Genomic DNA, 27,929 nt, shown 5'->3' with positions numbered 1-27,929 from the left:
TACTTCTTCTTTTCCGATTTGGATTCCTTTTATTTCCTTTTCTTCTCTGATTGCTGTGGCTAAAACTTCCAAAACTATGTTGAATAAGAGTGGTGAGAGTGGGCAACCTTGTCTTGTTCCTGATCTTAGTGGAAATGCTTTCAGTTTTTCACCATTGAGGATGATGTTTGCTGTGGGCTTGTCATATATGGCCTTTATTATGTTGAGGAAAGTTCCCTCTATGCCTACTTTCTGCAGGGTTTTTATCATAAATGGGTGTTGAATTTTGTCAAAAGCTTTCTCTGCATCTATTGAGATGATCATATGGTTTTTCTTCTTCAATTTGTTAATATGGTTTATCACATTGATAGATTTGCGTATATTGAAGAATCCTTGCATTCCTGGAATAAACCCCACTTGATCATGGTGTATGATCCTTTTAATGTGCTGTTGGATTCTGTTTGCTAGTATTTTGTTGAGGATTTTTGCATCTATGTTCATCAGTGATATTGGCCTGTAGTTTTCTTTCTTTGTGACATCCTTGTCTGGTTTTGGTATCAAGGTGATGGTGGCCTCATAGAAGGAGTTTGGGAGTGTTCCTCCCTCTGCTATATTTTGGAAGAGTTTGAGAAGGATAGGTGTTAGCTCTTCTCTAAATGTTTGATAGAATTCGCCTGTGAAGCCATCTGGTCCTGGGCTTTTGTTTGTTGGAAGATTTTTAATCACAGTTTCAATTTCAGTGCTTGTGATTGGTCTGTTCATATTTTCTATTTCTTCCTGATTCAGTCTTGGCAAGTTGTGCATTTCTAAGAATTTGTCCATTTCTTCCAGATTGTCCATTTTATTGGCATAGAGTTGCTTGTAGTAATCTCTCATGATCTCTTTTATTTCTGCAGTGTCAGTTGTTACCTCTCCTTTTTCATTTCTAATTCTATTGATTTGAGTCTTCTCCCTTTTTTTCTTGATGAGTCTGGCTAGTGGTTTATCTATTTTGTTTATCTTCTCAAAGAACCAGCTTTTAGTTTTATTGATCTTTGCTATTGTTTCCTTTATTTCTTTTTCATTTATTTCTGATCTGATCTTTATGATTTCTTTCCTTCTGCTAGCTTTGGGGTTTTTTTGTTCTTCTTTCTCTAATTGCTTGAGGTGCAAGGTTAGGTTGTTTATTCTAGATGTTTCCTGCTTCTTAAGGTGGGCTTGTATTGCTATAAACTTCCCCCTTAGAACTGCTTTTGCTGCATCCCACAAGTTTTGGGTCATTGTGTCTCCATTGTCATTTGTTTCTAGGTATTTTTTGATTTCCTCTTTGATTTCTTCAGTGATCACTTCATTATTAAGTAGTGTATTGTTTAGCCTCCATGTGTTTGTATTTTTTACAGATCTTTTCCTGTAATTGATATCTAGTCTCGTGGCATTGTGGTCAGAAAAGATACTTGATACAATTTCAATTTTCTTAAATTTACCAAGGCTTGATTTGTGACCCAAGATATGATCTATCCTGGAGAATGTTCTATGAGCACTTGAGAAAAATGTGTATTCTGTTGTTTTTGGATGGAGTGTCCTATAAATATCAATTAAGTCCATCTTGTTTAATGTATCATTTAAAGCTTGTGTTTCCTTATTTATTTTCATTTTGGATGATCTGTCCATGGGTGAAAGTGGAGTGTTTAAGTCTCCTACTATGAATGTGTTACTGTCGATTTCCCCTTTTATGGCTGTTAGTATTTGCCTTATGTATTGAGGTGCTCCTATGTTGGGTGCATAAATATTTACAATTGTTATATCTTCTTCTTGGATCGATCCCTTGATCATTATGTAGTGTCCTTCTTTGTCTCTTTTAATAGTCCTTATTTTAAAGTCTATTTTGTCTGATATGAGAATTGCTACTCCAGCTTTCTTTTGGTTTCCATTTGCATGGAATATCTTTTTCCATCCCCTTACTTTCAGTCTGTATGTGTCTCTAGGTCTGAAGTGGGTCTCTTGTAGACAGCATATATATGGGTCTTGTTTTTGTATCCATTCAGCTAATCTGTGTCTTTTGGTGGGAGCATTTAGTCCATTTACATTTAAGGTAATTATCGATATGTATGTTCCTATTCCCATTTTCTAAATTGTTTTGGGTTCGTTATTGTAGGTCTTTTCCTTCTCTTGTGTTTCTTGCCTAGAGAAGTTCCTTTAGCATTTGTTGTAAAGCTGGTTTGGTGGTGCTGAACTCTCTCAGCTTTTGCTTGTCTGTAAAGGTTTTAATTTCTCCATCAAATCTGAATGAGATCCTTGCTGGGTAGAGTAGTCTTGGCTGCAGGTTTTTCTCCTTCATCACTTTCAGTATGTCCTGCCACTCCCTTCTGGCTTGTAGGGTTTCTGCTGAGAGATCAGCTGTTAACCTTATGGGGATTCCCTTATGTGTTATTTGTTGTTTTTCCCTTGCTGCTTTTAATATTTTTTCTTTGTATTTAATTTTTGATAGTTTGATTAATATGTGTCTTGGCGTGTTTCTCCTTGGATTTATCCTGCGTTGGACTCTCTATGCTTCCTGGACTTGATTAACTATTTCCTTTCCCATATTAGGGAAGTTTTCAACTATAATCTCTTCAAATATCTTTTCAGTCCCTTTCTTTTTCTCTTCTTCTTCTGGAACCCCTATAATTCGAATGTTGGTGCGTTTAATGTTGTCCCAGAGGTCTCTGAGACTGTCCTCAGTTCTTTTCATTCTTTTTTCTTTATTCTGCTCTGCAGTAGTTATTTCCACTATTTTATCTTCCAGGTCACTTATCCGTTCTTCTGCCTCAGTTATTCTGCTATTGATCCCATCTAGAGTACTTTTAATTTAATTTATTGTGTTGTTCATCGTTGCTTGTTTCATCTTTAGTTCTTCTAGGTCCTTGTTAACTGATTCTTGCATTTTGTCCATTCTATTGTCCATTTTATCTCCAAGTTTTCGGATCATCCTTACTATCATTATTCTGAATTCTTTTTCAGATAAGCTGCCTATTTCCTCTTCATTTGTTAGGTCTGGTGCATTTTTTATCTTTCTCCTTTATCTGCTGTGTGTTTTTCTGTCTTCTCATTTTGCTTATCTTACTGTGTTTGGGGTCTCCTTTTTGCAGGCTGCAGGTTCGTAGTTCCTGCTGTTTTTGATGTCTGTCCCCAGTGGCTAAGGTTGGTTCAGTGGGTTGTGTAGGTTTCCTGGTGGAGGGGACTAGTGCCTGTGTTGTGGTGGATGAGGCTGGATCTTGTCTCTCTAGTGGGCAGGTTCACGTCTGGTGGTGTGTTTGGGGTGTCTGTGGCCTTATTATTATTTTAGGCAGCCTCTCTTCTAATGGGTGGGGTTGTGTTCCTGTCTTGCTAGTTGTTTGGCATAGGTTGTCCAGCACTGTGGCTTGCTGGTCGTTGAGTGAAGCTGGGTGCTGGTGTTAAGATGGAGGTCTCTGGGAGATTTTCGCCGTTTGATATTATGTGGAGCTGGGAGGTCTCTTGTTGACCAGTGTCCTGAAGTTGGCTCTCCTACCTCAGAGGCAGAGCCCTGATTCCTGGCTGGAGCACCAAGAACTTTTCATCCACACGGCTCAGAATAAAAGGGAGAAAAAGTAGAGGGAATTAGTAGAAGTATGAGGAAAGAAAGAAGGAAAGGAGGGAAGGAAGGAAGGAAGAAAGAAAGAAAGAAGCAAAGAAGGAAAGAAGGGAAGAAAGGAGGGAGGGAGGGAGGGAGGAAGGAAGGAGGGAAAGAAGGAAAAAAGACAGAAAGAAAGAAGATACAGTAAAAATAAAATAAAGTATAATAAAATTATTGAATTAAAAAATTCTTATTTAGAAAAAAAAGAAGGGACAGATAGAACCTTAGGACAAATGTTGGAAGCAAAGCTATACAGACAAAATCTTACACAGAAGCATACACATACACCCTCACTAAAAGAGGTAAAGGGGGAAAAATCATAAATCTTGCTGTCAGAGACCACCTCCTCAATTTGGGATGATTCGTTGTCTTTTGGGAGGTCTGAGGTCTTCTGCCAGCGTTCAGTAGGTGTTCTGTAGGAGTTGTTCCACGTGTAGATGTATTTCTGGTGTATCTGTGGGGAGGAAGGTGATCTCCGCGTCTTACTCTTCCGCCATCTTCCACTACTGTTTGTGTGCACATTATTTTTACCTTACACGTAATTTACTCTGAGAGATCACTATCAGAGTAAATGGCAGAGCTAGTACATGTCTGGTTTTGGACCTGTTTTTCCTCCCTACTCTCTCTCTGCGTGGTGGCTTCCCTTTGTGGCAGGAATAAACCGTGTTCTGTGGGAGTGGTTTTTTATATACTGCATACACATTCAGGGAAGGTCCCAGCTTACTTCTAGGTACTTAGGATAGTTACTTTTCCAAAGGCATCCTACCCTGCAGAGGAGAGAAAACTGTAATAAATGAATATACTGCACAAGGGATTATATAGTTGCACATGAACCCAAGGGAGTAGAAATATTTGACAGCTGGAAGCTCATTTCTTATACCACTAGTATCTCACAAAGTCCTGTCCTCTGTCATCAGTCTCAGGTTGCTAGTGTAATAGAGTTGAAGCATGAGGGCCATCAAGAGCTGGGGGAAAAACTGGGCCACCGCTTTCTTGTAAGAACCAATAGGCAGCAATGTGCACAGGGCCTGGGATGCCTATAAGGGAAGGAAAAAGGAGTCAAGAATGTAACCATCTCCCTTTAAACCCAGTCAGCAGTGGTGAGGTGGGTGGAAAGGCAGGGACTCTGCAACTCCTCCCCCAAATTCCTTGAAGGAAGCCTGAAGCATGCATGTGTATTCATTCATTCAATAACAGTTACTCAGTCCATTTTGAAGCAGGAACTGCACCAAGCATTCTCTGACCATGGGCTCCCAAATCACTATCAACAGTGCCTGATTGCCAAACCAGCAGGAAGCAAGCTGATTCTCAAGGAAGGCATACCTCCCAAGGCTCCATGCCTATGTGCTCATGAAGAATAGTCTTGCCAGTAACCCAGGTCCTCCCAGTGCTTCAACAATCCAGGGCAGTGAAATATTTAAGGAGGGGCATGCCAGGTCAACTAACAAATTTTTTGGTCTACTGACCACTACAATACCCACTCTATGAGAGAAACACATCTCACCACCTCACATTTGTGGAGGATTATCCAGTTTTTCCCCTCTTATATGTCTGCAAGGCTTGAATTTACTCCCAGGAGTGGCGATTTGGGTGCTTGGGAGATATATAATGATGGACACAAATGAGGTTTGGCCTTCACATGCCTATCAAGAGTCTGTGTGATCTGGCTGGTGGCTACCTCTCTGATACCATCTCCTACACCTTCACCCTTGCTCAGTACTCTCCAGATGTTTTGGCCTCCTTGCTTCACTGATATACCAGGTAAGCTCCCGTCACCACGTGGCTTTTGCCCTTCTCTCTGTCTAGAACTCTCATGCCCAGATATCTGCAAGGATCACTCCCTCACCTCATTCAGGTCTCTGATTCGATGTCACTGCAGCAGAGAGACCTGCCCTGACCAATTTACCTAAACCTTCCCTGCCACTTTCTTTTCCCCACCCCACTTTATATCTCTTCTAAGCTTTGTATCATCTGACACATAACACATTTTTTTGGTTCATTGTCTGTGTCTCTTACAAGAATGTAAGCTTCATGATCGAGGTGTGACATGTAGTAGGCATTCAATAAATATGTGTTGAGTGAATGAATGAATGAATGAATGAGAGCCAGATTGTGTCAAGGAAGTATGACTCAGACTGCGAGCAGATAGGGATTTTCACGACTAAGAAAACAACACCAGGAAAAAGAAACACTCATTGTATTATTTACCGCCACGGGCATCATGTTAGTAGTGTCAAGAGAGAAATGTCTTCTTTCCGTTTTTCTTTCTTCCATTGTCCCAGGCTTTCCTTTCAGTATCAACAAGATTGTCTTCAGCACAAGTGGAGCCACACTTGACTCAGAACCAGCCGCCTGCCACATCAGCATCAGAGTGCTGCAAACACAGCCCCCCATCCCCGATAATGAAAATCATACGTTTTTCATTTCCTACTCAACACTGTGACACAAATCAGGAAAAGAGTCTTGGTTTTACATCTTTATAGTGCGAAGAAACTGCAGACAAGTCCAAAACTAACTGATATTCCCATTTCTAAATGATCCCATTAAGTTTCTTGTCCTTGAAAACAGGGGAAGAATTTCAGTATGGTCTTGTGGAAAATACAGACTGTAAGTCTGCAAGTTCATTTCCTACTGCTATTTAAATACCTGTCCAGCTCAATATCAGGAACTGATCAGCTTTCTGTACTCCATACTCTTCCCTCCCACCTTGTGACCTTGTTTGTCTAGGGATAATAGAGTATTTAAAAACTGGTACGGAAATACAAATTAATATATAAATAAATATATCAATTAAAAAAACTAGGTAAAAAGCTAACTAAATTAAAGAAAAACTACATAACTTAAAAATTAGAAAATTAAATTTAAAAACTAGGGCTTCCCTGGTGGCGTAGTGGTTGAGAGTCCGCCTGCCGGTGCAGGAGACACGGGTTCGTGCCCTGGTCCGGGAAGATCCCACATGCCACGGAGCGGCTGGGCCCGTGACCCATGGCCACTGAGCCTGCATGTCCAGAGCCTGTGCTCTGCAGCGGTAGAGGCCACAATAGTGAGAGAGGCCCGCGTACCGCAAAAAAAACAAAACAAAACACTGAGCCATTTCCCCAAATGTCACACATATAGTCAGTGACACAGATGTAACTAGAACCCTGACTTCTCAATCTCTAATTCCTGAGCTCCTTTCCCTACATACCTGTCACACTTCAAGATTATTCTTACTATTGCTCATCTTAAAAACTGCTGTATGTCAAGCCATGCTGGGTTCTGAACTCTGTTGTTCTTTCTCTTTGCATTTAGGTTCCTAATATGGGGGCCTGGTCCCTCAGAACATGGACACACCTATCTCTCTAGAACCCCAGTACTCAGTTGCTTTTATCTGCAGGGCTTATTCGTAGTACCATGCTTAGAACCACATGGACATCAAATCTCTCAAGCCCTGTCTCATTCTCTTACCTCTTGATCACACCTTCTTTCTGTTTCTCTGTTTAAGCTTACCTACAAATCTCAGTTTTTCTACCTCAATCCTCACCTACTATTGCACAAGACCTGCTAGTGACTATTTTAATTTTCACCTAATTCTAATTATGTTTGCTTTCTGTACCTCCTCAGTACACACTGTTTGTAATGGATTCATTGGAAGCTTTTATCTTATATCCATATGGGTATATTCACTCTCCTCAACAAAATGCTTGAAGGCTGGTAACTTTACACACAGTGGGTACTTAGTTCCTGAATGAGAAAACACTGAGTCTTATGAATATTTTTAGTTTCCAAGAATTTTCTAAATAGTAAAATACTTTGTGAGTTTAAGCTTCCTAAAAAATACAATCTTTAAGTTGGAAATAGAAAGTCGGTCATATAATTGGTTTAGCATTTTGTTGATTTCATTGCCCTCTTACAGACATTAACTAATTTAATCCATATAACAGCTTTATAGATGAAAAGAACTTTCCTCATTTCACAGATGAGGAAATTGAGGATCAAGGAGTTTATGAAATTACATGATGTCACACAGGATATAAGCGTGAAGGCTGGGATGCAATTCATTTTCATATGTTTCCAAAGCCTGAATCCTTTCCATAATGTAATTTCCTGCCTTTTATACTGTTAATAGTAGAGAAGTAATACCTTCCCTTCCAAGGTACAAACTATAGAAATGCAGTGGTGTGATTTAATAAGCTCCTCTAACGTGGCTGTTAGATTCATAGTGTCACGTAGGCTCACCTTAGCATACTTCCTTCTTAAATATTTCTCATGACCCTGGATCATGAATTTCAGATAAACAGTTAAGGGACAGGGACAGGTAAAATCCCCAATTATACCTGGGAATTTGAAATGTTTTATGATTTAATTGGTGGTTGGAAATATGTCTGTCCTTCATAAATGAGAAAAAAACACTATGAATTTTATCACATGTGGGGAAAAAACCATTATAAGTTTGAGAAGAGGTTTTTCAATGTGGGATATGCAGCAGAACACAATTTAAATCCTCAGATAAATAATAGCAACAGTTATGATTTCTTGATGGTCTACTGTGTGCCACATATTTTACGAAGATATGAATACTATAGATGATCTTATTTAAGCCTTACAATCATCCTATGTGGTACAAAAATAGATATTCTCTTTCAGAAAAAAAGAAACCAGATCTGATTTGTTCAGGTCTGTCTGACTCTGGAGACTGAACAAACTCTGTGGAAGGGGTGAGAGGGGCCTTACTTGTCTGCTGGGACTGGGTAGTCCATAAGTTGAAAGATGACCTTCTTTGGTGAAGTACGTGTCAACAAGGTAATGACCCTCAACATAACTTGCTTCAAAATGGGAGAAGCATTTCCACACAATTGTTTATAAATAACATCCACAATTTTAGACACCTGGAAAAGCAATTTCACAGGTCAACAAGAGTCTCTAGTTGCACAGCCACCTCTAACTGAGGCGTTTCTTAGACAAAAGAATTCAGTCTTTCTCAGAATGACCAAGGCAGCAATTAACATACAAATAAGCACTAGAGGAAAGCATATTTATGTGTATTACTACACAATGAAAATGTTTATTTGGATGAGAAACATATGCATTTATTTTTTTCTTCAGATTTTATTGAGATATAGTTGTCATAAAGCACTGTATAAGTTTAAAGTGCATAGCATAACGATTTGACTTACATCGTGAAATTATTACCACAATAAGTTTAGTAAACATCTATCACCTCATATAGATACAAAATAAAAGGAAAAGAGAAAATATTTCCTTATGAAGAGAACTCTTAGGATTTACTCTCTCAGTAACTTTCATATATAACATAAAGCAGTGTTAATTACATTTATCATGCTGTGCATTACATCCCTAGTACTTATTTATCTTCTAACTGGAAATTACCCCTCCCACCAGCCTCTGGTAACCCCAAATCTGATCTCCTTTTCAATGAGTTTGTTTATTTATTTTTGAAGTATAATTAACCTATAACACTATGTTAATTCCTGGTGCACAACATAGTGATTCTGTATTTCTCTACGTTACAAAATGTTCACCATGTTAAGTGTAGTTACCATCTGTCATTGTGCAAAGATACTATATTATTCTTGATTTTATAAGTTTCCCACACTGTACATTTTGTCCCCATTACTCACCAGAGTCTATGTCTCCAGGTGAGTCCAAGTTGCCTCCTGCCTCTCTACGAGGCTCTCCAAGATCAGTAAGTGGGTCTGACCCAGGCTCCTTTCAAATTACTGCTTCTGCCCTGGGTCTTGTGGAGCATGTGAGGTTTACTATGTCCCCTTTAAGAGTGAAGTCTTTGTTTCTAACAGCCCTCTGGCTCTCCTGAAAGCAAGCCCCACAGACCTTCAAAGCCAGATGTTCTGGGGACCCATCTTTCTGGTGCAGGACCCCCAGGTTGGGTAGCCCAATGTGGGGTTTTGACCCCTCGCTCCTTGGGCAGAACCTCTGAAATTGTGATTATCCTCCTGTTTGTGGGTCGCCTCCTTGGGGGTGTGGATATTGACTGTACAGTGTCTCTGCCCTTCCTACTCATCTCATTGTGCTTCCTTCTTTACAGCTTTAGTTGTAGATTTTTTCTGCTAGTTTTCTGGTCTTTCTCATCAATAGTTGCTCTGTAAATAGTTGTAATTTTGGTGTACCTGTTGGAGTAGGTGAGCTCAGGGCTCTCCTATTCTGCCATCTTGGCTGCCTCCCAATCTACATGCATTTATGGATAGTGGGAGAATACCCATGTTTTTTTTTAAAAAAGTTTATTTTGGATGGGTAGACTTTATTGTATAAAACATATAAGCTCAATTCAAAAAGCATATATACAATATAATTTGAGTCCTTTAAAAAGAAAGTCAAAATAATGGAACAGAATAACAAGAGAACAATATACTTCTGAAAACATTTTGACAATTAAAGGAGATATGAATCTATATTTTGAAGGAGTGAACTATGTGTTGAGGGAATGGACTAGATGGTAAAAACTGAATCATAATCTTTCAAATTTTCTTTATAGGCTCCAAGTTAGTTTTATTTTTTCCTTGTTTTCTGGCTGTATTCTTTTTTTAAAAAATTATTATTATTTTTAACGTCTTTATAGGAGTATAATTGCTTTACAATGGTGTGTTAGTTTCTGCTTTATAACAAAGTGAATCAGTTATACATACACATATGTTCCCATATCTCTTTCCTCTTGCGTCTCCCTCCCTCCCACCCTCCCTATCCCACCCCTCTAGGTGGTCACAAACCATTGAGCTGATCTCCCTGTGCTATGCAGCTGCTTCCCACTTGCTATCTATTTTACGTTTGGTAGTATACATATGTCCATGCCACTCTCTCACTTTGTCTCAGCTTATCCTTCCCCCTCCTCATATCCTCAAGTCCATTCTCTAGTAGGTCTGTGTCTTTATTCCTATCTTACCCCTAGGTTCTTCATGACCTTTTTTTTTTCCCCCTTAGATTCCATATATATGTGTTAGCATACGGTACTTGTTTTTATCTTTCTGACTTACTTCACTCTGTATGACAGACTCTAGGTCCATCCACCTCACTACAAATATCTCAATTTCGTTTCTTTTCATGGCTGAGTAATATTCCACTGTATATATGTGCCACATCTTCTTTATCCATTCATCTGATGATGGACACTTAGGTTGCTTCCATGTCCTGGCTATTGTAAATAGAGCTGCAATGAACATTTTGGTACATGACTCTTTTTGAATTATGGTTCTCTCTGGGTATATGCCCAGTAGGGGGGTTGCTGGGTCATATGGTATTTCTATTTGTAGTTTTTTAAGGCACCTCCATACTGTTCTCCACAGTGGCTGTAACAATTTACATTCCCACCAACAGAGCAAGAGTGTTCCCTTTTCTCCACACCCTCTCCAGCATTTATTGTTTCTAGATTTTTTGATGATGGCCATTCTGACTGGTGTGAGATGATAACTCATTGTAGTTTTGATTTGCATTTCTCTAATGATTAATGATGTTAGCATTCTTTCATGTGTTTGTTGGCAGTCTGTATATCTTCTTTGGAGAACTGTCTATTTAGGTCTTCTGCCCATTTTTGGATTGGGTTGTTTGTTTTTTGTTATGGAGCTGCATGAGCTGCTTGTAAATCTTGGAGATTAATCCTTTGTCAGTTGCTTCATTTGCAAATATTTTCTCCCATTCTGAGGGTTGTCTTTTGGTCTTGTTTATGGTTTCCTTTGCCGTGCAAAAGCTTTGAAGTTTCATTAGGTCCCATTTGTTTATTTTTGTTTTTATTTCCATTTCTCTAGGAGGTGGGTCAAAAAGGATCTTGCTTTGATTTATGTCATAGAGTGTTCTGCCTATGTTTTCCTCTAAGAGTTTGATAGTGTCTGGCCTTACATTTAGGTCTTTAATCCAAAAAATTATTATTGAAATATAGTTTGTGTTAGTTTCAGGTATACATCACAGTAATTCAGTAATTCTTTTTCACATTCTTTTTCCTTATAGGTTATTACAAAATATTGAGTATAGTTCCCTGTGCTATACAGTAGATCCCTGTTGATTATCTATTTTACATACAGTAGTATAAATATATTTGTCCCAACCTCCTAATTTATCCTTCCCCCCAACTTCCCCTTTGCTAACCATGTTTCGCTTTCTATATCTATGAGTCACTTTCAACTTTGTAAGTAAGTTCATATGTATCTGTTTTTTTTTAGATTCCACATATAAGCGATATCACATGATATTTCTCTTACTTGTATGGTTTATTTCACTTAGTGTGATAATCTCTAGGTCCATCCATGTTGCTGCAAATGGCATCATTTCATTCTTTTTTACGGCTGAGTAATATTCCATTGGATATATATATACCACACGTCTTTATCCATTCATCTGTAGATGGAAATTTAGGTTGCTTCCATGTCTTAGCTATTGTAAATGGTGCTGCAGTGAATATTGGGGTGCATGTTACTTTTTGAATTACAGTTTTATCTAGATATATGCCCAGAAGTGGGATTTCTGGATCATCTGGTACCTCTATTTTTAGTTTTTTACAGAACCTCCATACTGTTGTCCACAGTGGCTGCACCAATTTAAATTCCCACTTAGAGTGTAGGAGGGTTCCTTTTTCTCCATATCCTCTCCAGCATTTATTATTTGTAGACTTTTTTTTGAAATAAATTTATTTATTTATGTATTTATTTTTGGCTGCATTGGGTCTTCATTGTTGCATACGAGCTCTCTCTACTTGCAGTGAGCCAGGGCTACTCTTTGTTGCGGTGTGTGGGCTTCTCATTGTGGTGGCTTCTCTTGTTGCGGAGCATGGGCTCTCCTCTTGTGGGCTTCAGTAGTTGCTGCATGTGGGCTCAGAAGTTGTGGCTCACAGGCTCAGTAGTCATGGCTTGTGGGCTCTAGAGTGCAGGCTCAGTAGTTTTGGTGCATGGGTTTAGTTGCTCCATGGCATGTGGGATCTTCCTGGACCAGGGCTTGAACCCGTGTCCCCTGCATTGGCAAGAGGATTCTTAGCCACTTTACAACCAGGGAAGTCCCTCTTTGTAGACTTTTTGATGATGGCCATACTGAATGGTGTGAGGTGATACTTTATTGTAGTTTTCATTTGCATTTCTCTAATAATTAGTGATATTAAGTATCTTTTCATCTGCCTGTTGGCCACCTGTATATCTTCTTTGGAGAAATGCCTATTTAGATCTGCCCATTTTTTGATTGAGTTATTTGTTTTTTTTTGATATTGAGCTGCATGAGCTGTTTGTATATTTTGGAAATGAAACTCTTTTTGGTTGCAAATATTTTCTCCATTCTGTAGGCTGTATTTTGTTGTACTTATAGTTTCCTTTGGTGTACAAAAGCTTTTACATTTAATTAGATCTCATTTGTTTATTTTTGTTTTTATTTCCATTACTCTAGGAGACTGATCTGAAAAGATATTGCTGAGATTTATGTCAAAGAGTGTTCTGCCTATGATTTACTCTAGGAGTTTTATAGTATCTGGCCTTACGTTTAGGTCTTTAATCCATTTTGAGTTTGTTTTTTTATATGGTGTTAGAGAATGTTCTATCTCACTCTTTTACATGTAGCTGTCCAGATTTCTCAGCACCATTTGTTAAAGAGATTGTCTTTTCTCCATTGTATATTCTTGTCTCCTATGTCATAGATTAATTGACCATAGGTGGGTTTATTTCTGGGCTTTTTATCCTGTTACATTGATCTGTATGTCTGTTTTTGTGCCAGGACCATACTGTTTTGACTACTGTAGCTTTGTAGTATAGAATGAGTTCTGAAGTGTTCCTTACTCTGCAGTGTTTTTGGAAGTTTCAGCAGTATAGATGTTTTCTCTATATGTTTGGTATAATTTGCCTGTGAAGCCATCTGGTCTGGGACTTTTGTTTGTTGGGAGTTGTTCTGTTTTAATTTTTGAATTTTAATTAATTAATTTATTTATACAGCAGGTTCTTATTAGTCATCAGTTTTATACACATCAGTGTATACATGTCAATCCCAATCGCCCAATTCATCACACCACCACCCTGACCCCCCGCCGCTTTCCCCCCTTGGTGTCCATAAGTTTGTTCTCTACATCTGTGTCTCAATTTCTGCCCTGCAAACCGGTTCATCTGTACCATTTTTCTAGGTTCCACATATATGTGTTAATATACTATATTTGTTTTTCTCTTTCTGACTTACTTCACTCTCTATGACAGTATCTAGATCCATCCATGTCTCAACAAATGACCCAATTCGTTCCTTTTTATGGCTGAATAATATTCCACTGTATATATGTAACACATCTTCTTTATCCATTTGTCTGTCGATGGGAATTTAGGTTGCTTCCATGACCTGGCTATTGTAAATAGTGCTGCAATGAACATTGGGGTACATGTGTCTTTTTGAATTATGGTTTTCTCTGGGTATAAGCCCAGTAGTGGGATTGCAAGATCATATGGTAATTCTATTTTTAGTTTTTTAAGGAACCCCCATACTGTTCTCCATAGTGGCTGTATCAATTTACATTCCCACCAACAGTGCAAGAGTGTTCCCTTTTCTCCACACCCTCTCCAGCATTTATTGTTTCTAGATTTTTTGATGATGGGCATTCTAACTGGTGTGAGATGACATCTCATTGTAGTTTTGATTTGCATTTCTCTAATGATTAATGATGTTGAGCATTCTTTCATGTGTTTGTTGGCAGTCTGTATATCTTCTTCGGAGAAATGTCTATTTAGGTCTTCCTCCCATCTTTGGATTGGGTTGCTTGTTTTTTTGATATTGAGCTGCATGAGCTACTTGTAAACTTTGGAGATTAATCCTTTGTCAGTTGCTTCATTTGCAAATATTTTCTCCCATTCTGAGGGTTGTCTTTTGGTCTTGTTTATGGTTTCCTTTGCTGTGCAAAAGCTTTGAAGTTTCATTCGGTCCCATTTGTTTATTTTTGTTTTTATTTCCATTTCTCTAGGAGGTGGGTCTAAAAGGATCTTGCTGTGATTTATGTCACAGAGTGTTCTTCCTATGTTTTCCTCTAAGAGTTTTATAGTGTCCAGTCTTACATTTAGGTCTCAAATCCATTTTGAGTTTGTTTTTGTGTATGGTGTTAGGGAGTGTTCTAATTTCATTCTTTTCCATATAGCTGTCCAGTTTTCCCAGCACCACTTATTGAAGAGACTGTCTTTTCTCCATTGTATATCCTTCCCTATTTTGTCACAGATTAGTTGACCATAGGTGCGTGGGTTTATCTCTGGGCTTTCTGTCTTGTTCCATTGATCTATCTTTCTGCTTTTGTGCCAGTACCATATTGTCTTGATTACTGTAGCTTTGTAGTATAGTCTGAAGGCAGGGAGTCTGATTCTTCCAGCTCCATTTTTTTCCCTCAAGACTGCTTTGGCTATTTGGAGTCTTTTGTGTCTCCATACAAATTTTAAGATTTTTTGTTCTGGTTCCATAAAAAAATGCCATTGGTAATATGATAGGGATTGCACTGAATGTGTAGATTGCTTGGGGTAGTATAGTCATTTTCAAAATATTGATTCTTCCAATCAAAGAACATGGTATATCTCTCCATCTGTTGGTATCATCTTTAATTTCTTTCATCAGTGTCTTATAGTTTTCTACATAAAGTCCTTTTTTCTTCCTAGGTAGGTTTATTCCTAGGTATTTTATTCTTTTTGTTGCAGTGGTAAATGGGAGTGTTTCCTTAATTTCTCTTTCAGATTTTTCATCATTAGTGTATAGGAATGCAAGAGATTTCTGTGCATTAATTTTGTATCCTGCAACTTTACCAAATTCATTGATTAGCTCTAGTAGTTTTCTGGTGGCATCTTTAGGATTCTCTATGTATAGTATCATGTCATCTGCAAACAGTGACAGTTTTACTTCTTCTTTTCCAATTTGTATTCCTTTTATTTCTTTTTCTTCTCTGACTGCCGTGGCTAGGACTTCCAAAACTATCTTGAATAATAGTGGTGAGAGTGGACATCCTTGTCTTGTTACTGATCTTAGAGGAAATGCTTTCAGTTTTTCACCATTGAGAATGATGTTTGCTGTGGATTTGTCATATATGGCCTTTATTATGTTCAGGTAGGTTCCCTCTGTGCCCACTTTCTGGAGAGTTTTTATCATAAATGAGTATTGAAGTTTGTCGGAAGCTTTTTCTGCATCTATTGAGATGATCATATGGTTTTTATTCTTCAATTTGTTAATATGATGTATCACATTGATTGATTTCCATATATCGAGGAATCCTTGCATCCCTGGGATAAATCCCACTTTATCATGGTGTATGACCCGTTTAATGTGTTGTTGTATTCTGTTTGCTAGTATTTTGTTGAGGATTTTTGCATCTATATTCATCAGTGATATTGGTCTGTAATTTTCTTTTTTTGTAGTATTTTTGTCTGGTTTTGGTATCAGGGTGATGGCGGCCTAATAGAATGAGTTTGGGAGTGTTCCTTCCTTCGCAGTTTTTTGGAAGAGTTTGAGAAGGATGGGTGCTAACTCTTCTCTAAATGTATGATAGAATTCACCTGTGAAGCCATCTGGTCCTGGACTTCCGTTTGTTGGAAGATTTTTATTCACGGTTTCAATTTCATGACTTGTGATTTGTCTGTTCATATTTTCTATTTCTTACTGGTTCAGTCTTTGCAGGTTGTACCTTTCTAAGAGTTTGTCCCTTTCTTCTAGATTGTCCATTTTATTGGCATACAGTTGCTTGTAGTAATGTCTTATGGTCCTTTGTATTTCTGTGGTGTCTGTTATACCTTCTCCTTTTTCATTTCTAATTTTATTGATTTGGACCCTCTAGTTTTTCTTCTTGGTGAGGCGGCTAAAGGTTTATCACTTTTAAAAATGTTTTCAGATAATGAGCTTTTATTTTCATTAATCTTTTCTACTGCTTCCTTGGTCTCTATTTCATTTATTTCTGCTCTGAACTTTATGATTTCTTTCCACCTACTAACTTTGGGTTTGGTTTGTTTTTCTTTCTCTAGTTGCTTTAGGTGTAAGGTTAGGTTGTTCATTTGAGATTTTTCTTGTTTTCTGAAGTAAGCTTGTATCGCTACAGACTTCCCTGTTAGAACTCCTTTTGCTGCATCCCATAGATTTTGGATCGTTGTTTTCATTTTTATCTGTCTCTAGGTATTTTTTGATTTCCTCTTTGATTTCTTCAGTGATCTATTTGTTGTTTAGTAGCATATTGTTTAGCATCCATGTGTTTGTGTTTTTTACAGTGTTTTCTTATAGTTGATTTCTAATCTCATAGAATTGTGGGTGGAATAAATGCTTGATATGATTTCAGTTTTCTTAAATTTACTCAGGCTTGCTTTGTGGCTAGCATGTGATCTATCCTGGAGAATATCCCATGTAAACTTGAAAAGAATGTGTATTCTACTTCTTTCAGATGGAATGCTCTTTAAATGTCAATTAAGTCCATCTGGTCTAATCAGTCATTTAACACTATTATGGTGTTACTGTTAATTTCTCCTTTTTTGTCTGATAATGTTTGCCTTGTACATTAAGGTGCTCCTATGTTGGGGGCATAAAAATTTACAATTGTTGTTTCTTCTTCTTGGGTTGATCCCTTGATCATTATGTAGTGTCCTTCCTTGTCTCCGGTAACAGTCTTTATATTAAAGTCTATTTTGTCTGATATGAGTATTGCTACTCCCACTCTCTTTTGATTTCCATTTGCATGGAATATCTTTTTCCATCCCCTCACTTTCAGTCTTTATGTGTTCCTAGATCTGAAGTGGGTATCTTGTAGGCAACGTATATATGAGTCTTATTTTTGTATCCATTCAGCCAATCTGCGTCATTTGGTTGGAGCATTTAACCCATCTACATTTAAGGTAATTATTGATATGGATGTTCTTATTGCCATTTTGTGAATTGTTTTGAATTTGTTTTCTGTAGGTCTTTTTTCTTTCCCTTTCCTCTTTTGTTCTCTTCTCTTGTGATTTGATGACTATCCTTAGTGTTGTGTTTGGATTCCTTTTTCTTTTTTGTGTTTATATCCATTATAGATTTTTGTTTTGCAGTTACCATGAGGTTTTGGTATAGTAGTCTCTCTCTCTATATATATACACACACATGATTGTTTTACGTTGCTGATATCTTAATTTCAAATGCATTTAAAATATCTTGCATTTGTACTCTCCTCCTCTCATGATTACTGATTTTGAGATCATATTTGTGTGTGGATAATTTCCTACATTTACTGTAAGTTTGCCTTTACAGGTGAGCTACCACTCTCATAATTTTCTTGTTTCTAGTTGTGGCCTTTTCTTTTCCACTTAGAGCAGTTCCTTTAGCATTTATTGTAAAGCTCGTTTGGTGGTGCTGAGTTCTTTTAGCTTTTGCTTGTCTGTAAAGCTTTTGATTTCTCTATTGAATCTGAACGAGAGCCTTGCTGGGTAGGGTATTCTTGGTTGTAGGTTTTTCCCTTTCATCACTTTAAATATATCATGCCACCCACTTCTGGCCTGCAGAGTTTCTGCTGACAAATCAGCTGATTCCCTTGTATGTTATTTTTTTGCTTTTCCCTTGTTGCTTTTAATGTTTTCTCTGTCTTTAATTTTTGTCCATTTGATTACTATGTGTTTAGGTGTGTTCTTCCTTGAGTTAATCCTTTATGGGATTCTCTGTGCTTCCTGAACTTGGGTGATTGTTTCCTTTCCCATGTAAGGGAAGTTTTCAGCTATTATCTCTTCAAATATTTTCTCAGGCCATTTCTCTCCCCCTTTATTTCTGGGACCTCTATAATGTGAATGTTGGTGCCTATGACCTTGTCCCAGAGGTCTCTTAAACTGTCTCCATTTACTTTCATTCTATTTTCTTTATTCTGCTCTGAAGCGGTGATTTCCACCACTCTCTCTTCCAGCTCACTGATTCATTCTTCTGCCTCATTTATTCTGCTATTAATTCCTTCTAGTGTATTTTTCATTTCAGTTATTGTATTCTTATTTTCTAACTCTCTGATGAAAAGTTCTTGTAATTTCTTGCTCTGTGCATCCATTCTTTTCCCGAGTTCTTGGATCATCTTTAAGTTCATTACTCTGAACTCTTTCTTGGGTAGATTGCCTATCTCCATTTCACTTAGTTGTTCTTCTGGGGTTTTATCTTGTTCATTTTGTCTGGAATATATTCCTTTGCCATCTCTTTTTTTTTAATTTCTATTTGTATTTAATTTCTGTAGTAGCTTAGTTATGTTTCTCAACCTTGAAGAAGTGGCCCTCAGTAGGGGATGTCCTTTGTGTCACAGCAATACACTTTCCTCTTATCACCAAATGGCCAGGGACTAGCGGGTCCCAGGGTAGGTTCTGACCTGTGTTTGCACACTCAGTTCTGCAGCCTGTGGGATCATAATTTTCTTGCTTCTGGTGCCTGCCCCTTGGTGGGTGAGGCTGGTTTAGAGGCTTGTGCAGGCTTCCTGGTGAGAGGATCCAGTGCCTGCCTTCTGGTTGGTGGACCTGGGTCTTGGTCCTCTTGTGGGCAGGGCCATGTCAAGGGGTGTGTCTATTCGTGGCTATGGGCTCAGGAAGTCTTTAGACAGCATGTTTGCTGATGGGTGTGGCTGTGTTCCCACCTTGTTGGTTGTTTGGCCTGAGGAATCCCAACACTGGAGCCCACAGGCTGTTGAGTGAGGCCAGATCTCAGTGCCAAGGACCCAAGCAAGATATCTTCCTCCAGCCAGAGTTCACATAGATGAACACTCCCTGATATGTCCACCACCAGCTTTTATGACCCCAGAGAGAGGCACAGCTGCTCCCTGCCTTCCCAGGAGACCCTCCAAGACCAGCAGGTAAGTCTGGCCCAGGCTTCTATGAAATCACTGTTTTGCCCTGGGTCCCAGTATGCACAAGAACTTGTGTGTGCCAAGACTGGAGTCTCTGTTTCCCCCAGTCCTATGGAGCTCCTGCAGTCAAGCTCCATTGGCCTTCAAAGCCAAATACTCAGGGAGCTCCACCTCCTGATTCTGAGGAGACTGCCATGGAGCTCAGAGCTCTCACTCCTGTGGGAGAACTTATGTGATATGATTATTCTCCAGTTTGTGGGTCGCCCACCTGGATGGTATGGGATTTGGTTATATCACTATTGTGCCCCTTGTACCATCTCATTGTGGTTTCTTCTTTGTGTCTTTGGATGTAGAATATCTTTTTTAAAATAGATCTTTATTGGAGTATAATTGCTTCACAATACTGTGTTAGTTTCTGTTGCACAACAAAGCGAATCAGCCATATGCATACACATGTCCCCATATCCCCTCCCTCTGGAGCCTCCCTCCCACCCTCCCTATCCCATCCCTCTAGGTCATCACAAAGCACTGAGCCGATTTCCCTGTGCTATGTGGCTGCTTCCCACCAGCCAACTGTTTTACGTTCGGTAGTGTATATATGTCGATGCTACTCTCACTTTGCCCCAGCTTCGCCCTCCCACCCCATGTCCTCAAGTCCATTTTCTATGTCTACCTCTTTATTCCTGCCTTGCAATATCTTTTTTGGTAGGCTCCCGTCTTTTTTGTCAGTTGTTGTTCAGCAGTTGTGATTTTGGTGTACTTGTGAGAGGAGGTGAACTCGGGTCTTTCTACTCCACCATCTTGTCTTCAATCCCTCTTCATGTTTGAATAAGGAGAGTTTTAGCTAGACCTGGAATTTTTCTCAAACCAATGGTTGTATATTCAACATCAAATTTAACCTACCCAGATCACCTCACTTCTTATTTTGAAAGTACTTCTCAGAGACCATAAGCTGAAAAGTTGTTTGATGTAAATTTACATTCCATTGCAATTGCCTCGTATACAATTGAATTATCTGTGTCCAACCCTCTACTCTAAACAAACAAAATGAAGTGTTTATTGTAAAACATTCATCCCACCACATATGCTCCAAGGTAAACATGAAATGGGAGACATAAACCAGTGATCTTCTCCAGAGTTCTCTTAACTATTGGGTTTAGAGCTTTTTCTTCTCATCCTCTTCCTCCTACTTTAAATGCAGCATGCCCCTAAAACAAGCCAGCTATGTTACTGTATGCTCAATTGTAGAAATGATGATTTCCTTCAGTCCTCAAGGAAAGACGTGCTGTGTTAGATTTATTTAGAAATAGTAAGCCCACAAACTATACTTGCAATTTAGGAGATTTTCAGGATAATTTTAATGCAATTTTTCATTATAACTGACTTTAGAATCCAACCCTGTTTAAGCCAAGAATCCAGTGTATTCAGTAGTTCAATTGTTTGTGGGAGCTGGGGTGGGGAAATAAGTTGCTGAACCCCATTTTTGTTCAGTTTATTTCTCCATGTTTAATGATTTCATTGTAGCACAGGCTAGGTTTCCACATCTAGTTTTCCAGTTGGCTTCTTGTCTTCTCTAGGACCTGATATGGTTTTACCTAGCCTCCTTTTCTCACTGCATGAGAGGAGAACTTTTATTTTGTTAAAGAAATAACTGCTGCCCTCCAGCTTTCCCCTTGGTCTGCATGCCTTTTGGAATGCTCCTGTCTGTAGAAGCATGAGAGTTTGTAAGAAGCATTATTTCCCCTTTCCTGCTCTCTGAGTTTGAGTGCAAGCACTCAGTTTATCTACAATCACATAACACTGCTATGTCAGGAGAGGGAACTGGGAGTTCAGCCCTTATGTCTCCATCAGGGCTGGTTTCATGGGCATGTGACCTATGCTTTTGCACAAGGTCCCACATTCAGAAGGTCCTTCACTTTGTTTAAACCTCTGCTGTCGTCATATTGAAATTTTTAATAAGTTCTTCCTTGAGTTTGTGTTTTGTAAGTGAAGTCCCATGGGACAATGGAGCCTGTGTGTGTGTGTGTGTGTGTGTGTGTGTGTGTGTGTGTGGCAGTATGAGAGTCAGCTACAGTTCCTGCAGCCTTATTCAGAGGCAGCATTCACAATTCCCTAAGAACACAGAATTCCAGTAGACCCATGATGTGCAGGGGTTAAGTGGGAAATCAAAGCAGGTATAAGATAAACATCTATTGATGCCTCAACCACTTAGGCTGAAAATGATGACATAGAAGGAAAGAGAAAGATGTGGCAATCCATAAATTCTTTTCCTTTCAATCTTTCCTTACTCACGAACAAAATGAAGATAGTGTTAATAGAATGTGTGAATGACAAGGAGTGAAATAAAGACAATTAAGGTAGTTTTGTGTAGTGTTTACCACTCTTCTGGTAATAGTAAAATACATATGCATGCATGAAATATGAATTGTAGTATTTTGTTAAGTTGTGTGCTCTTATATTTGCAGCTATGATTGGCATTGCACAATAGAAAGATGGATGGCAAAATGCATGCTAATATTATAAAATTTTAGTTTTTTTTAACTTAGAAAATAACAACACCATGACAAATTGAGAGAGAGAGAGATATGTTTCTACATCTAATATTTTTCTACATCTAATAGTAGTTTTTTTCTATGTTTTGAATAAGAAGCCCCACATTTCAGTTTGCACTGGGCCCCACAAATTATGTGGCCAGCCCTACAGCTAGCTGAGGGTTCTTAAAACTTTCCTTAATGGTTACACAGGGGATTTCAATTACAGTTACACAGGGGATTTCAATTACAGTTGTACTATTTTATTGTTGTTAAAGCATTTCTTTAAAATTTGAAGCAAGTATAGCAAAATGTACAATTTGGTGTGATTGGTGAGTGAATGTTCATTACATTATTTTGAAACTTTTCTGTATGCTTGAAATATTTCACACAAAAGCCTCATTTTATTGAAGTGACATAATGAACAATGGCAAGAAATATATATGAAAAGAAGTAGGCATATAACAAAGACAGTAAGAGCCCATTAGAGAATACATTCTGCACTCCCCTGCTCATTGTCAAGTATCTTACCATGGTGACCTTATGGGCATAATATTCCAGAGTCAGTTTCAGTATGGTTGCTGCCTCGGATGCAGTTGTTTGATCAGGTGCAGAGAGTTTCATCAGGAGACTCCACACAAAGTCAGTTAGCAAGCGTGGCAATAAGGTTTGTCCTACACTCTGAAACCAAAAAGGAGAGTCATGATCTCAGGCCTTACTTATATCAAGAGAAGCAAGACAGCTGAACCTAGACATCCTGAGGGAAGCTTCAGGGCCAGGCAGGGCCATATGATTTTTGTGGGCCCTAGGCACCTTTGCTGCTGTGGGCCTTTTCCTCCATTAAAAAATATTAAAAATTATATTTTACAATTGTGTTGCTATTAAGATGACTGTAATTCAAGTTGAATTATATATTTTTTTCATCTGATTTTTAAAGCAATTAAAACATTTTTATCTGAATAAGTCAGCTCTGGGGGCAAGCCAGGGAGAAGTGGAAAATCATGGCATTGCAATTCAGAAGAACCATAAAATATTGATTTTATCCCATTTCAGCTATTCAAATACTAGAAATTATTGTGAACTTCAGCTTTGGAAATGAATTTGCTCAGATCAGAAACAAGCATGATTTGTAGAAGATGAAGGAAAGGATGGGGTAAGAAAGGCAGGGTCATTCAGAGGTGTGGACTTTTTCTCAGAGAAGTATCAAGAAGTGGGAAGAGAAAAAAAGGCCCATATGTCCACGATTGAGGTAGAACAACTACAATTCAAACAATCTCTTTTTGAAGTTAGAGGAATATCCATGGGCCATAAAATGTGAAAAAAATCACAATATTATGGATCTCTCAATTAAGAAAGATGAATGAACCACATTTCCTCCTTTTGTATATGTGTGTGTGTGTATATATATATATATATATTCAAAAAATATATATTCAAAATTTTCCTTTATGTGTGTGTGTGTGTGTGTGTGTGTGTGTGCCATTCTCTAAAATACAGAAAGTACTCAATATTGTTAATAAAAGCTTTTCTCCATCCCGATTAAAGGAATTGAGCATAGCTCTTTCTGGTCAATAGGGAAGGACTGAGGTCTGAGTGAAAATTGATGACCACCAGGCTCCCTCCTACTGGACAGAGGGGTGAGGGATAGTATTTTTGGAAAGCTATGAAAGATGGATAAAGGAGGATCACTAAGGCTTGGTGAGGTGAACTGAATATTATAAATAGTTTGCTCTACTTTGAGAAAGCCAGATTTAATTATATAAGATGTTGAATTTTAAAAAATCATTGGAAGAGGGAATATTCTCTTTTGCATATTTTTTTATTCAACAAAATATTTTAGTTTGGTGTCTATTAAAATGTTGTAGAAGGAGCAATTCCTAGTGAAACGTAGAGATAGTGTTAGAGGTTTCTGGTATGTCAAGGTTGAACAAAGAAGAACAAACCTGACTCCATATTGGATCTATTCCTTCAGCTCTAGCCTTTGTGCTCCATTGCCTGTGCTTAGTCATGCTAGCTTTGCACCTTTGTCTCAAACAGTAAGAGAATGTGGCCTATAGCCTGGAATATACATACTAACCCTTTCTCAATATTCTGCCTCCCAGGCTTGACCTTTAAATGTATAACACGTTTCCATTCATATAGAGATAAAAAGTGCAGAATAGAAAATTATAGTTGTCTTGTTGGAGGTTTACGGGAACATTGTTACCAGACCTATCTGGACAGCTGCAAGAACAAAGGATTTCAGCACCAGTTAGTTTGTAGCAACCAGTCACACCTCCCCTCCCCTTTTAATGTAAAAGAAGCCTGAATTCTAACTCGGGTAAGATGGTTCTTTGGGACACTAGTCCACCATCTTCTTGGTCTGCTGGCTTTTCAAATAAAGTCACTATTTCTTGCCCTAACACCTTGTCTTTTGATTTATTGGTCTATTGTGCAGCGAACAGTATGAGTTTGGACTCAGTAACAAAGGTATAGATATGACAGTAGAGTATTAAATGATAGGGCTCCCTTTATAAAATGTGATCTAGCTCTCTTGGCTAAAAACCTTGATGCTTTTCCTCCTATTTGCATCCTTAGGACTTTGTCTTTGGATATGGTCCTCTTGGTTTCCTTACTACAACCTTAGATTCTCTCACCCATTTGTCCCAATCTACCTCTGAAAGTACCTACCTCAGGATTTTCCAGCTACCACTCTTGCACACAGTGCTAGTACTAGGCCTGCTTTGATCTCACAATTGAGAACCGAAACACAGGTCATGAACACAGGACCCAGGACACCCTCCCCCAAATCCAAGGATTTCTAAATCTGATGGACATTAAACTCAGAAAAGAGAGGATGCTAAACTGGAAGTGGAGATAGTAAGACCCATGAATCACTTGGAAGAGACCCTGAGGAAGCTGCTAGTCTTAGGCTAACTAGCCTAGTTGTGGGGCTCAGGAGTTCAGTTCCAGGGCTCTGGAGTGAAGCATGGAAGGATGTAAAAGGATTTTCTAGTAAACCTCTACAGATGCCTGGTTTCTTCACTTAAATAGACAACTTTGTAGTCAGCCAGGTTTGTGACTTTTGAGGGGAGGTGGATTATGAATAATGCTTGATTTTGGAAAGATGCATCATCATGAAGATGCATATATAGGATATCTATGTGGTATTTTTGATTGTATTATTTGAGGTATATTGTTTTCATATCTCGTCAGCCTCCCACAATTCTATCTACCTCAGCCATGGGAGGGCAAGGCACTGCTTTATGCATGTACCTTTAGGAGGAGCCATAAGACCCTCCCAACTCAAGAGATGAGCTAGCCTGAAGAGCCTCCCCAGCAGGCTTTGCTGAACTGTTGACTCAATGTGTGTACCTAGACAGCCATCTGTTGGACAGCACAACTTAGGCGCCAGTGACCTCTCAAGCATATGAATAAGCCCATATACTTTGAAGAAGGTGAGGGAATGTATACAGTTATAGAGCCTCATGATTTTCCCCAAAGGTTGGGTCAGTGTAAAAATTATTTACTTGGTCCTGAGGTTTATCACTTGAACTTTTAAAAAAATTTAAATTTAAGAGGTTTTTAAAATGTAAATCGCATTATTTTGATGTTTGCTGAATAAATTATAATAACATTGAAAAGGCTGTTAATTGTTGACTTCATTAATTTTGCTAGAAAATCAGAAGTTTCCCATCTTTAATAACTTATTAGCCAAACAATAAGAAGCATAACAACTAGGAAACACCTATCTCATTTGCATTCTGTAAGGATTAGGTAAAATAATATAAATTGTTATATTCTGGAATAATAGGCATAATTCTCATTAATAGAGATGAAAATCAGGAAGCCAAATACTCTATCATTTACTCTTTGCTTTACTGAACTTAAATAAAACAGAAAAAATCTATTAAAAATATAAATTTTGTTGAAATAAGTTACCACTAAAAGTAATAATACACATGAAACAAAAGCCATAGGATAAAGTGGGGGCTAAGTTACCTGAGCAATTTTACTTTTGTCTCTTTGCAAGATCTTGGGTAGAAATTCTATATCAGAGGGAGAAGGCAGGAAGCAATGACTTCCAGGCTTATCATACTTTGTACTTTTATTTTTTGCAATATCCGCTGTATTAAGGAAAAGAGTTTAAGGTTTTTATTTGCTCACTGGTTCCTCTATAACATTGCTATTTCCAATTTCCTCTTCCTGCCCAATTCTGGAAGTCTAAAGTTTCTGAATGTTTAACTCTCTGCTAACAGTTTAGTCACATAAAATACTATGACTACATTGACCCAGAGTTTAAAAAGTGTTTAAGAGAGGCCTCTTTGAAATATGAATAAAGGACATAGATAATTTTAATAAGTTGACCAAATATCAAGTACATAGGCCATCAAACGCATTGTTCAGTGCAATGGAAGAGCTACTGCTAAGTTGGGGTGTCTATTGGTAAAAGAGCAGACTTGGAGGCATTTTGCAAAGAGCTAGGGGAGTGATACAGCAAGAAAGAGAAAAGCCCTCAACATAAGCTTCAGGTGCAGATGTCTTTTGTTCTAGAGAAGGTAGGTTTTAAATGACTTTGCTTGTTTGCTAACAGCTTTATAGAGATATAACCAATATGCAACATAGTTAAAGTGTCTAATTTGGTAAGTTAATACATATGTATGTGCCCATAAACATCACTGCAATAAAAAAAGATTTATTCCCTCCAAAAGTTTCCTCATGTCCTTTTGTAATTGATCAAACCTGCTCCCAGATCCCACTCCCCGATTCAAAGGCAGGCACTGATCTACATTCTGTCAAGTTTGTATTTTCCAGTTTTATATAAGTGGAACCATTTAGTATATACTCTTTTGTTGTTTGGAATCTTTCATTTAGCAAAATTATTTGCAATCCATCCATGTTTTTTCTTGTATCAGTAGTCGTAGTGATGGATACTATTCCACTGTACATACACACCATCATCTGCTTATTCATTCACCTTTTGGTAGACATTTGGGTTGTTTCCAGTTTTGGGCTATTACAAATAAAGGTGCTATCAACATTCATGTACAAGTCTTTGAATGGATATTTGCTTTCATTTCTCTTAGGTAAACACTAAGCTGTGGAATGACTGGATCATATGGTAGATGTGTGTTTGACTTTTTAGGATACTGCCAAATTATTTTCCAAAGCTGTTGTATCACTTCACATTCCCTCTAGCAATGTATGAGAGTTCCAGTTGCTTCACACCTTTAATAACGCATTGTATGGTCAGTCTTTTCAATTTTAGACATTTTAACTGGAGTACAGTGGTGTCTCATTGCAGTTTTAATTTACCTTTCTTTTATGACTGTATATTGATCATCCTTTGATGTGCATCCTTGCCATCTGTGCTGCTTTAGTGAAATGACTACTCAAATCTACTATTATTATTTTAATTTGGTTGCTTGCTTTTTTTTTTTTTTACTGAGTTTTGAGTGTTCCTTTAAAATAATGAATGCAATTCTTCTATCAGATATGTAATTTGCAAATATTTTCTCACTGTCTGTGGCTTATCTCTTAAGTGTCTTTCAAAGAGCAGAGGTACTTAATTTATCATTTTTTTTCATTTATGGGTCATGCTTTTCGTGTTATATTTAAGAAATCTTTGCCTAATCCAAGGTACAAAGATTTTTTCTAGTTTCATAGTTTTAGGTTTTACGTGTAGTCCTATGATCCATTTTGAATTAGCTTTTATGCATTTATGAGATATATATCAAAGTTCTTTTTTTGCATACAAATCACCAATTTTTCCAACAATGTTTATTGAAGTTTATCCCTTCTCCACTGAATTGCCTTTGAACCTTTGTCGAAAATCAGTTGACCATATGTGTGTGGATCTATTTCTGGACTCTTTATTCTATTCTATCCAAAGCATTGTTGAACAGAACTAATGAGAGTGCACATCCTTGTCTTTTTCCAGGTCTTTTGGGGAAATCATTCAGTATTCCACCATTAAGTATGATGTTAGGTGTAGATTTTTCATAGATGTATTTTAGCAGATAGAAGAAGTTTCCTTTCTATTCCTAATTTTCTGAGAGTTTTTATTAGGAATGGA

General features: G+C 38.0%; 1 protein-coding gene across 1 annotated transcript in view; it reads right to left on the bottom strand.

Annotated features, from left to right (window-relative positions):
* MROH9 (maestro heat like repeat family member 9) overlaps window positions 1-27,929 on the bottom strand; it is a gene marked incomplete at both ends in the record, with an annotated part of 95,758 nt that overhangs the window by 20,888 nt on the left and 46,941 nt on the right. Inside the window, 5 exons of the mRNA XM_082654870.1 lie at window positions 4,487-4,629; window positions 5,801-5,966; window positions 8,306-8,460; window positions 22,406-22,555; window positions 25,856-25,980. Of these exons, the coding sequence (XP_082510996.1) occupies window positions 4,487-4,629; window positions 5,801-5,966; window positions 8,306-8,460; window positions 22,406-22,555; window positions 25,856-25,980 (739 nt within the window). The remainder of the gene's footprint in view (window positions 1-4,486; window positions 4,630-5,800; window positions 5,967-8,305; window positions 8,461-22,405; window positions 22,556-25,855; window positions 25,981-27,929) is intronic.

This window comes from Grampus griseus (genome assembly GCF_964374135.1).
Source record: "Grampus griseus genome assembly, chromosome: 1".
Taxonomy (NCBI): Eukaryota; Metazoa; Chordata; class Mammalia; order Artiodactyla; family Delphinidae; genus Grampus; species Grampus griseus.
Note: the sequence above shows the minus strand (reverse complement) of the source record. Positions and strands in the feature narration are given on the sequence as shown.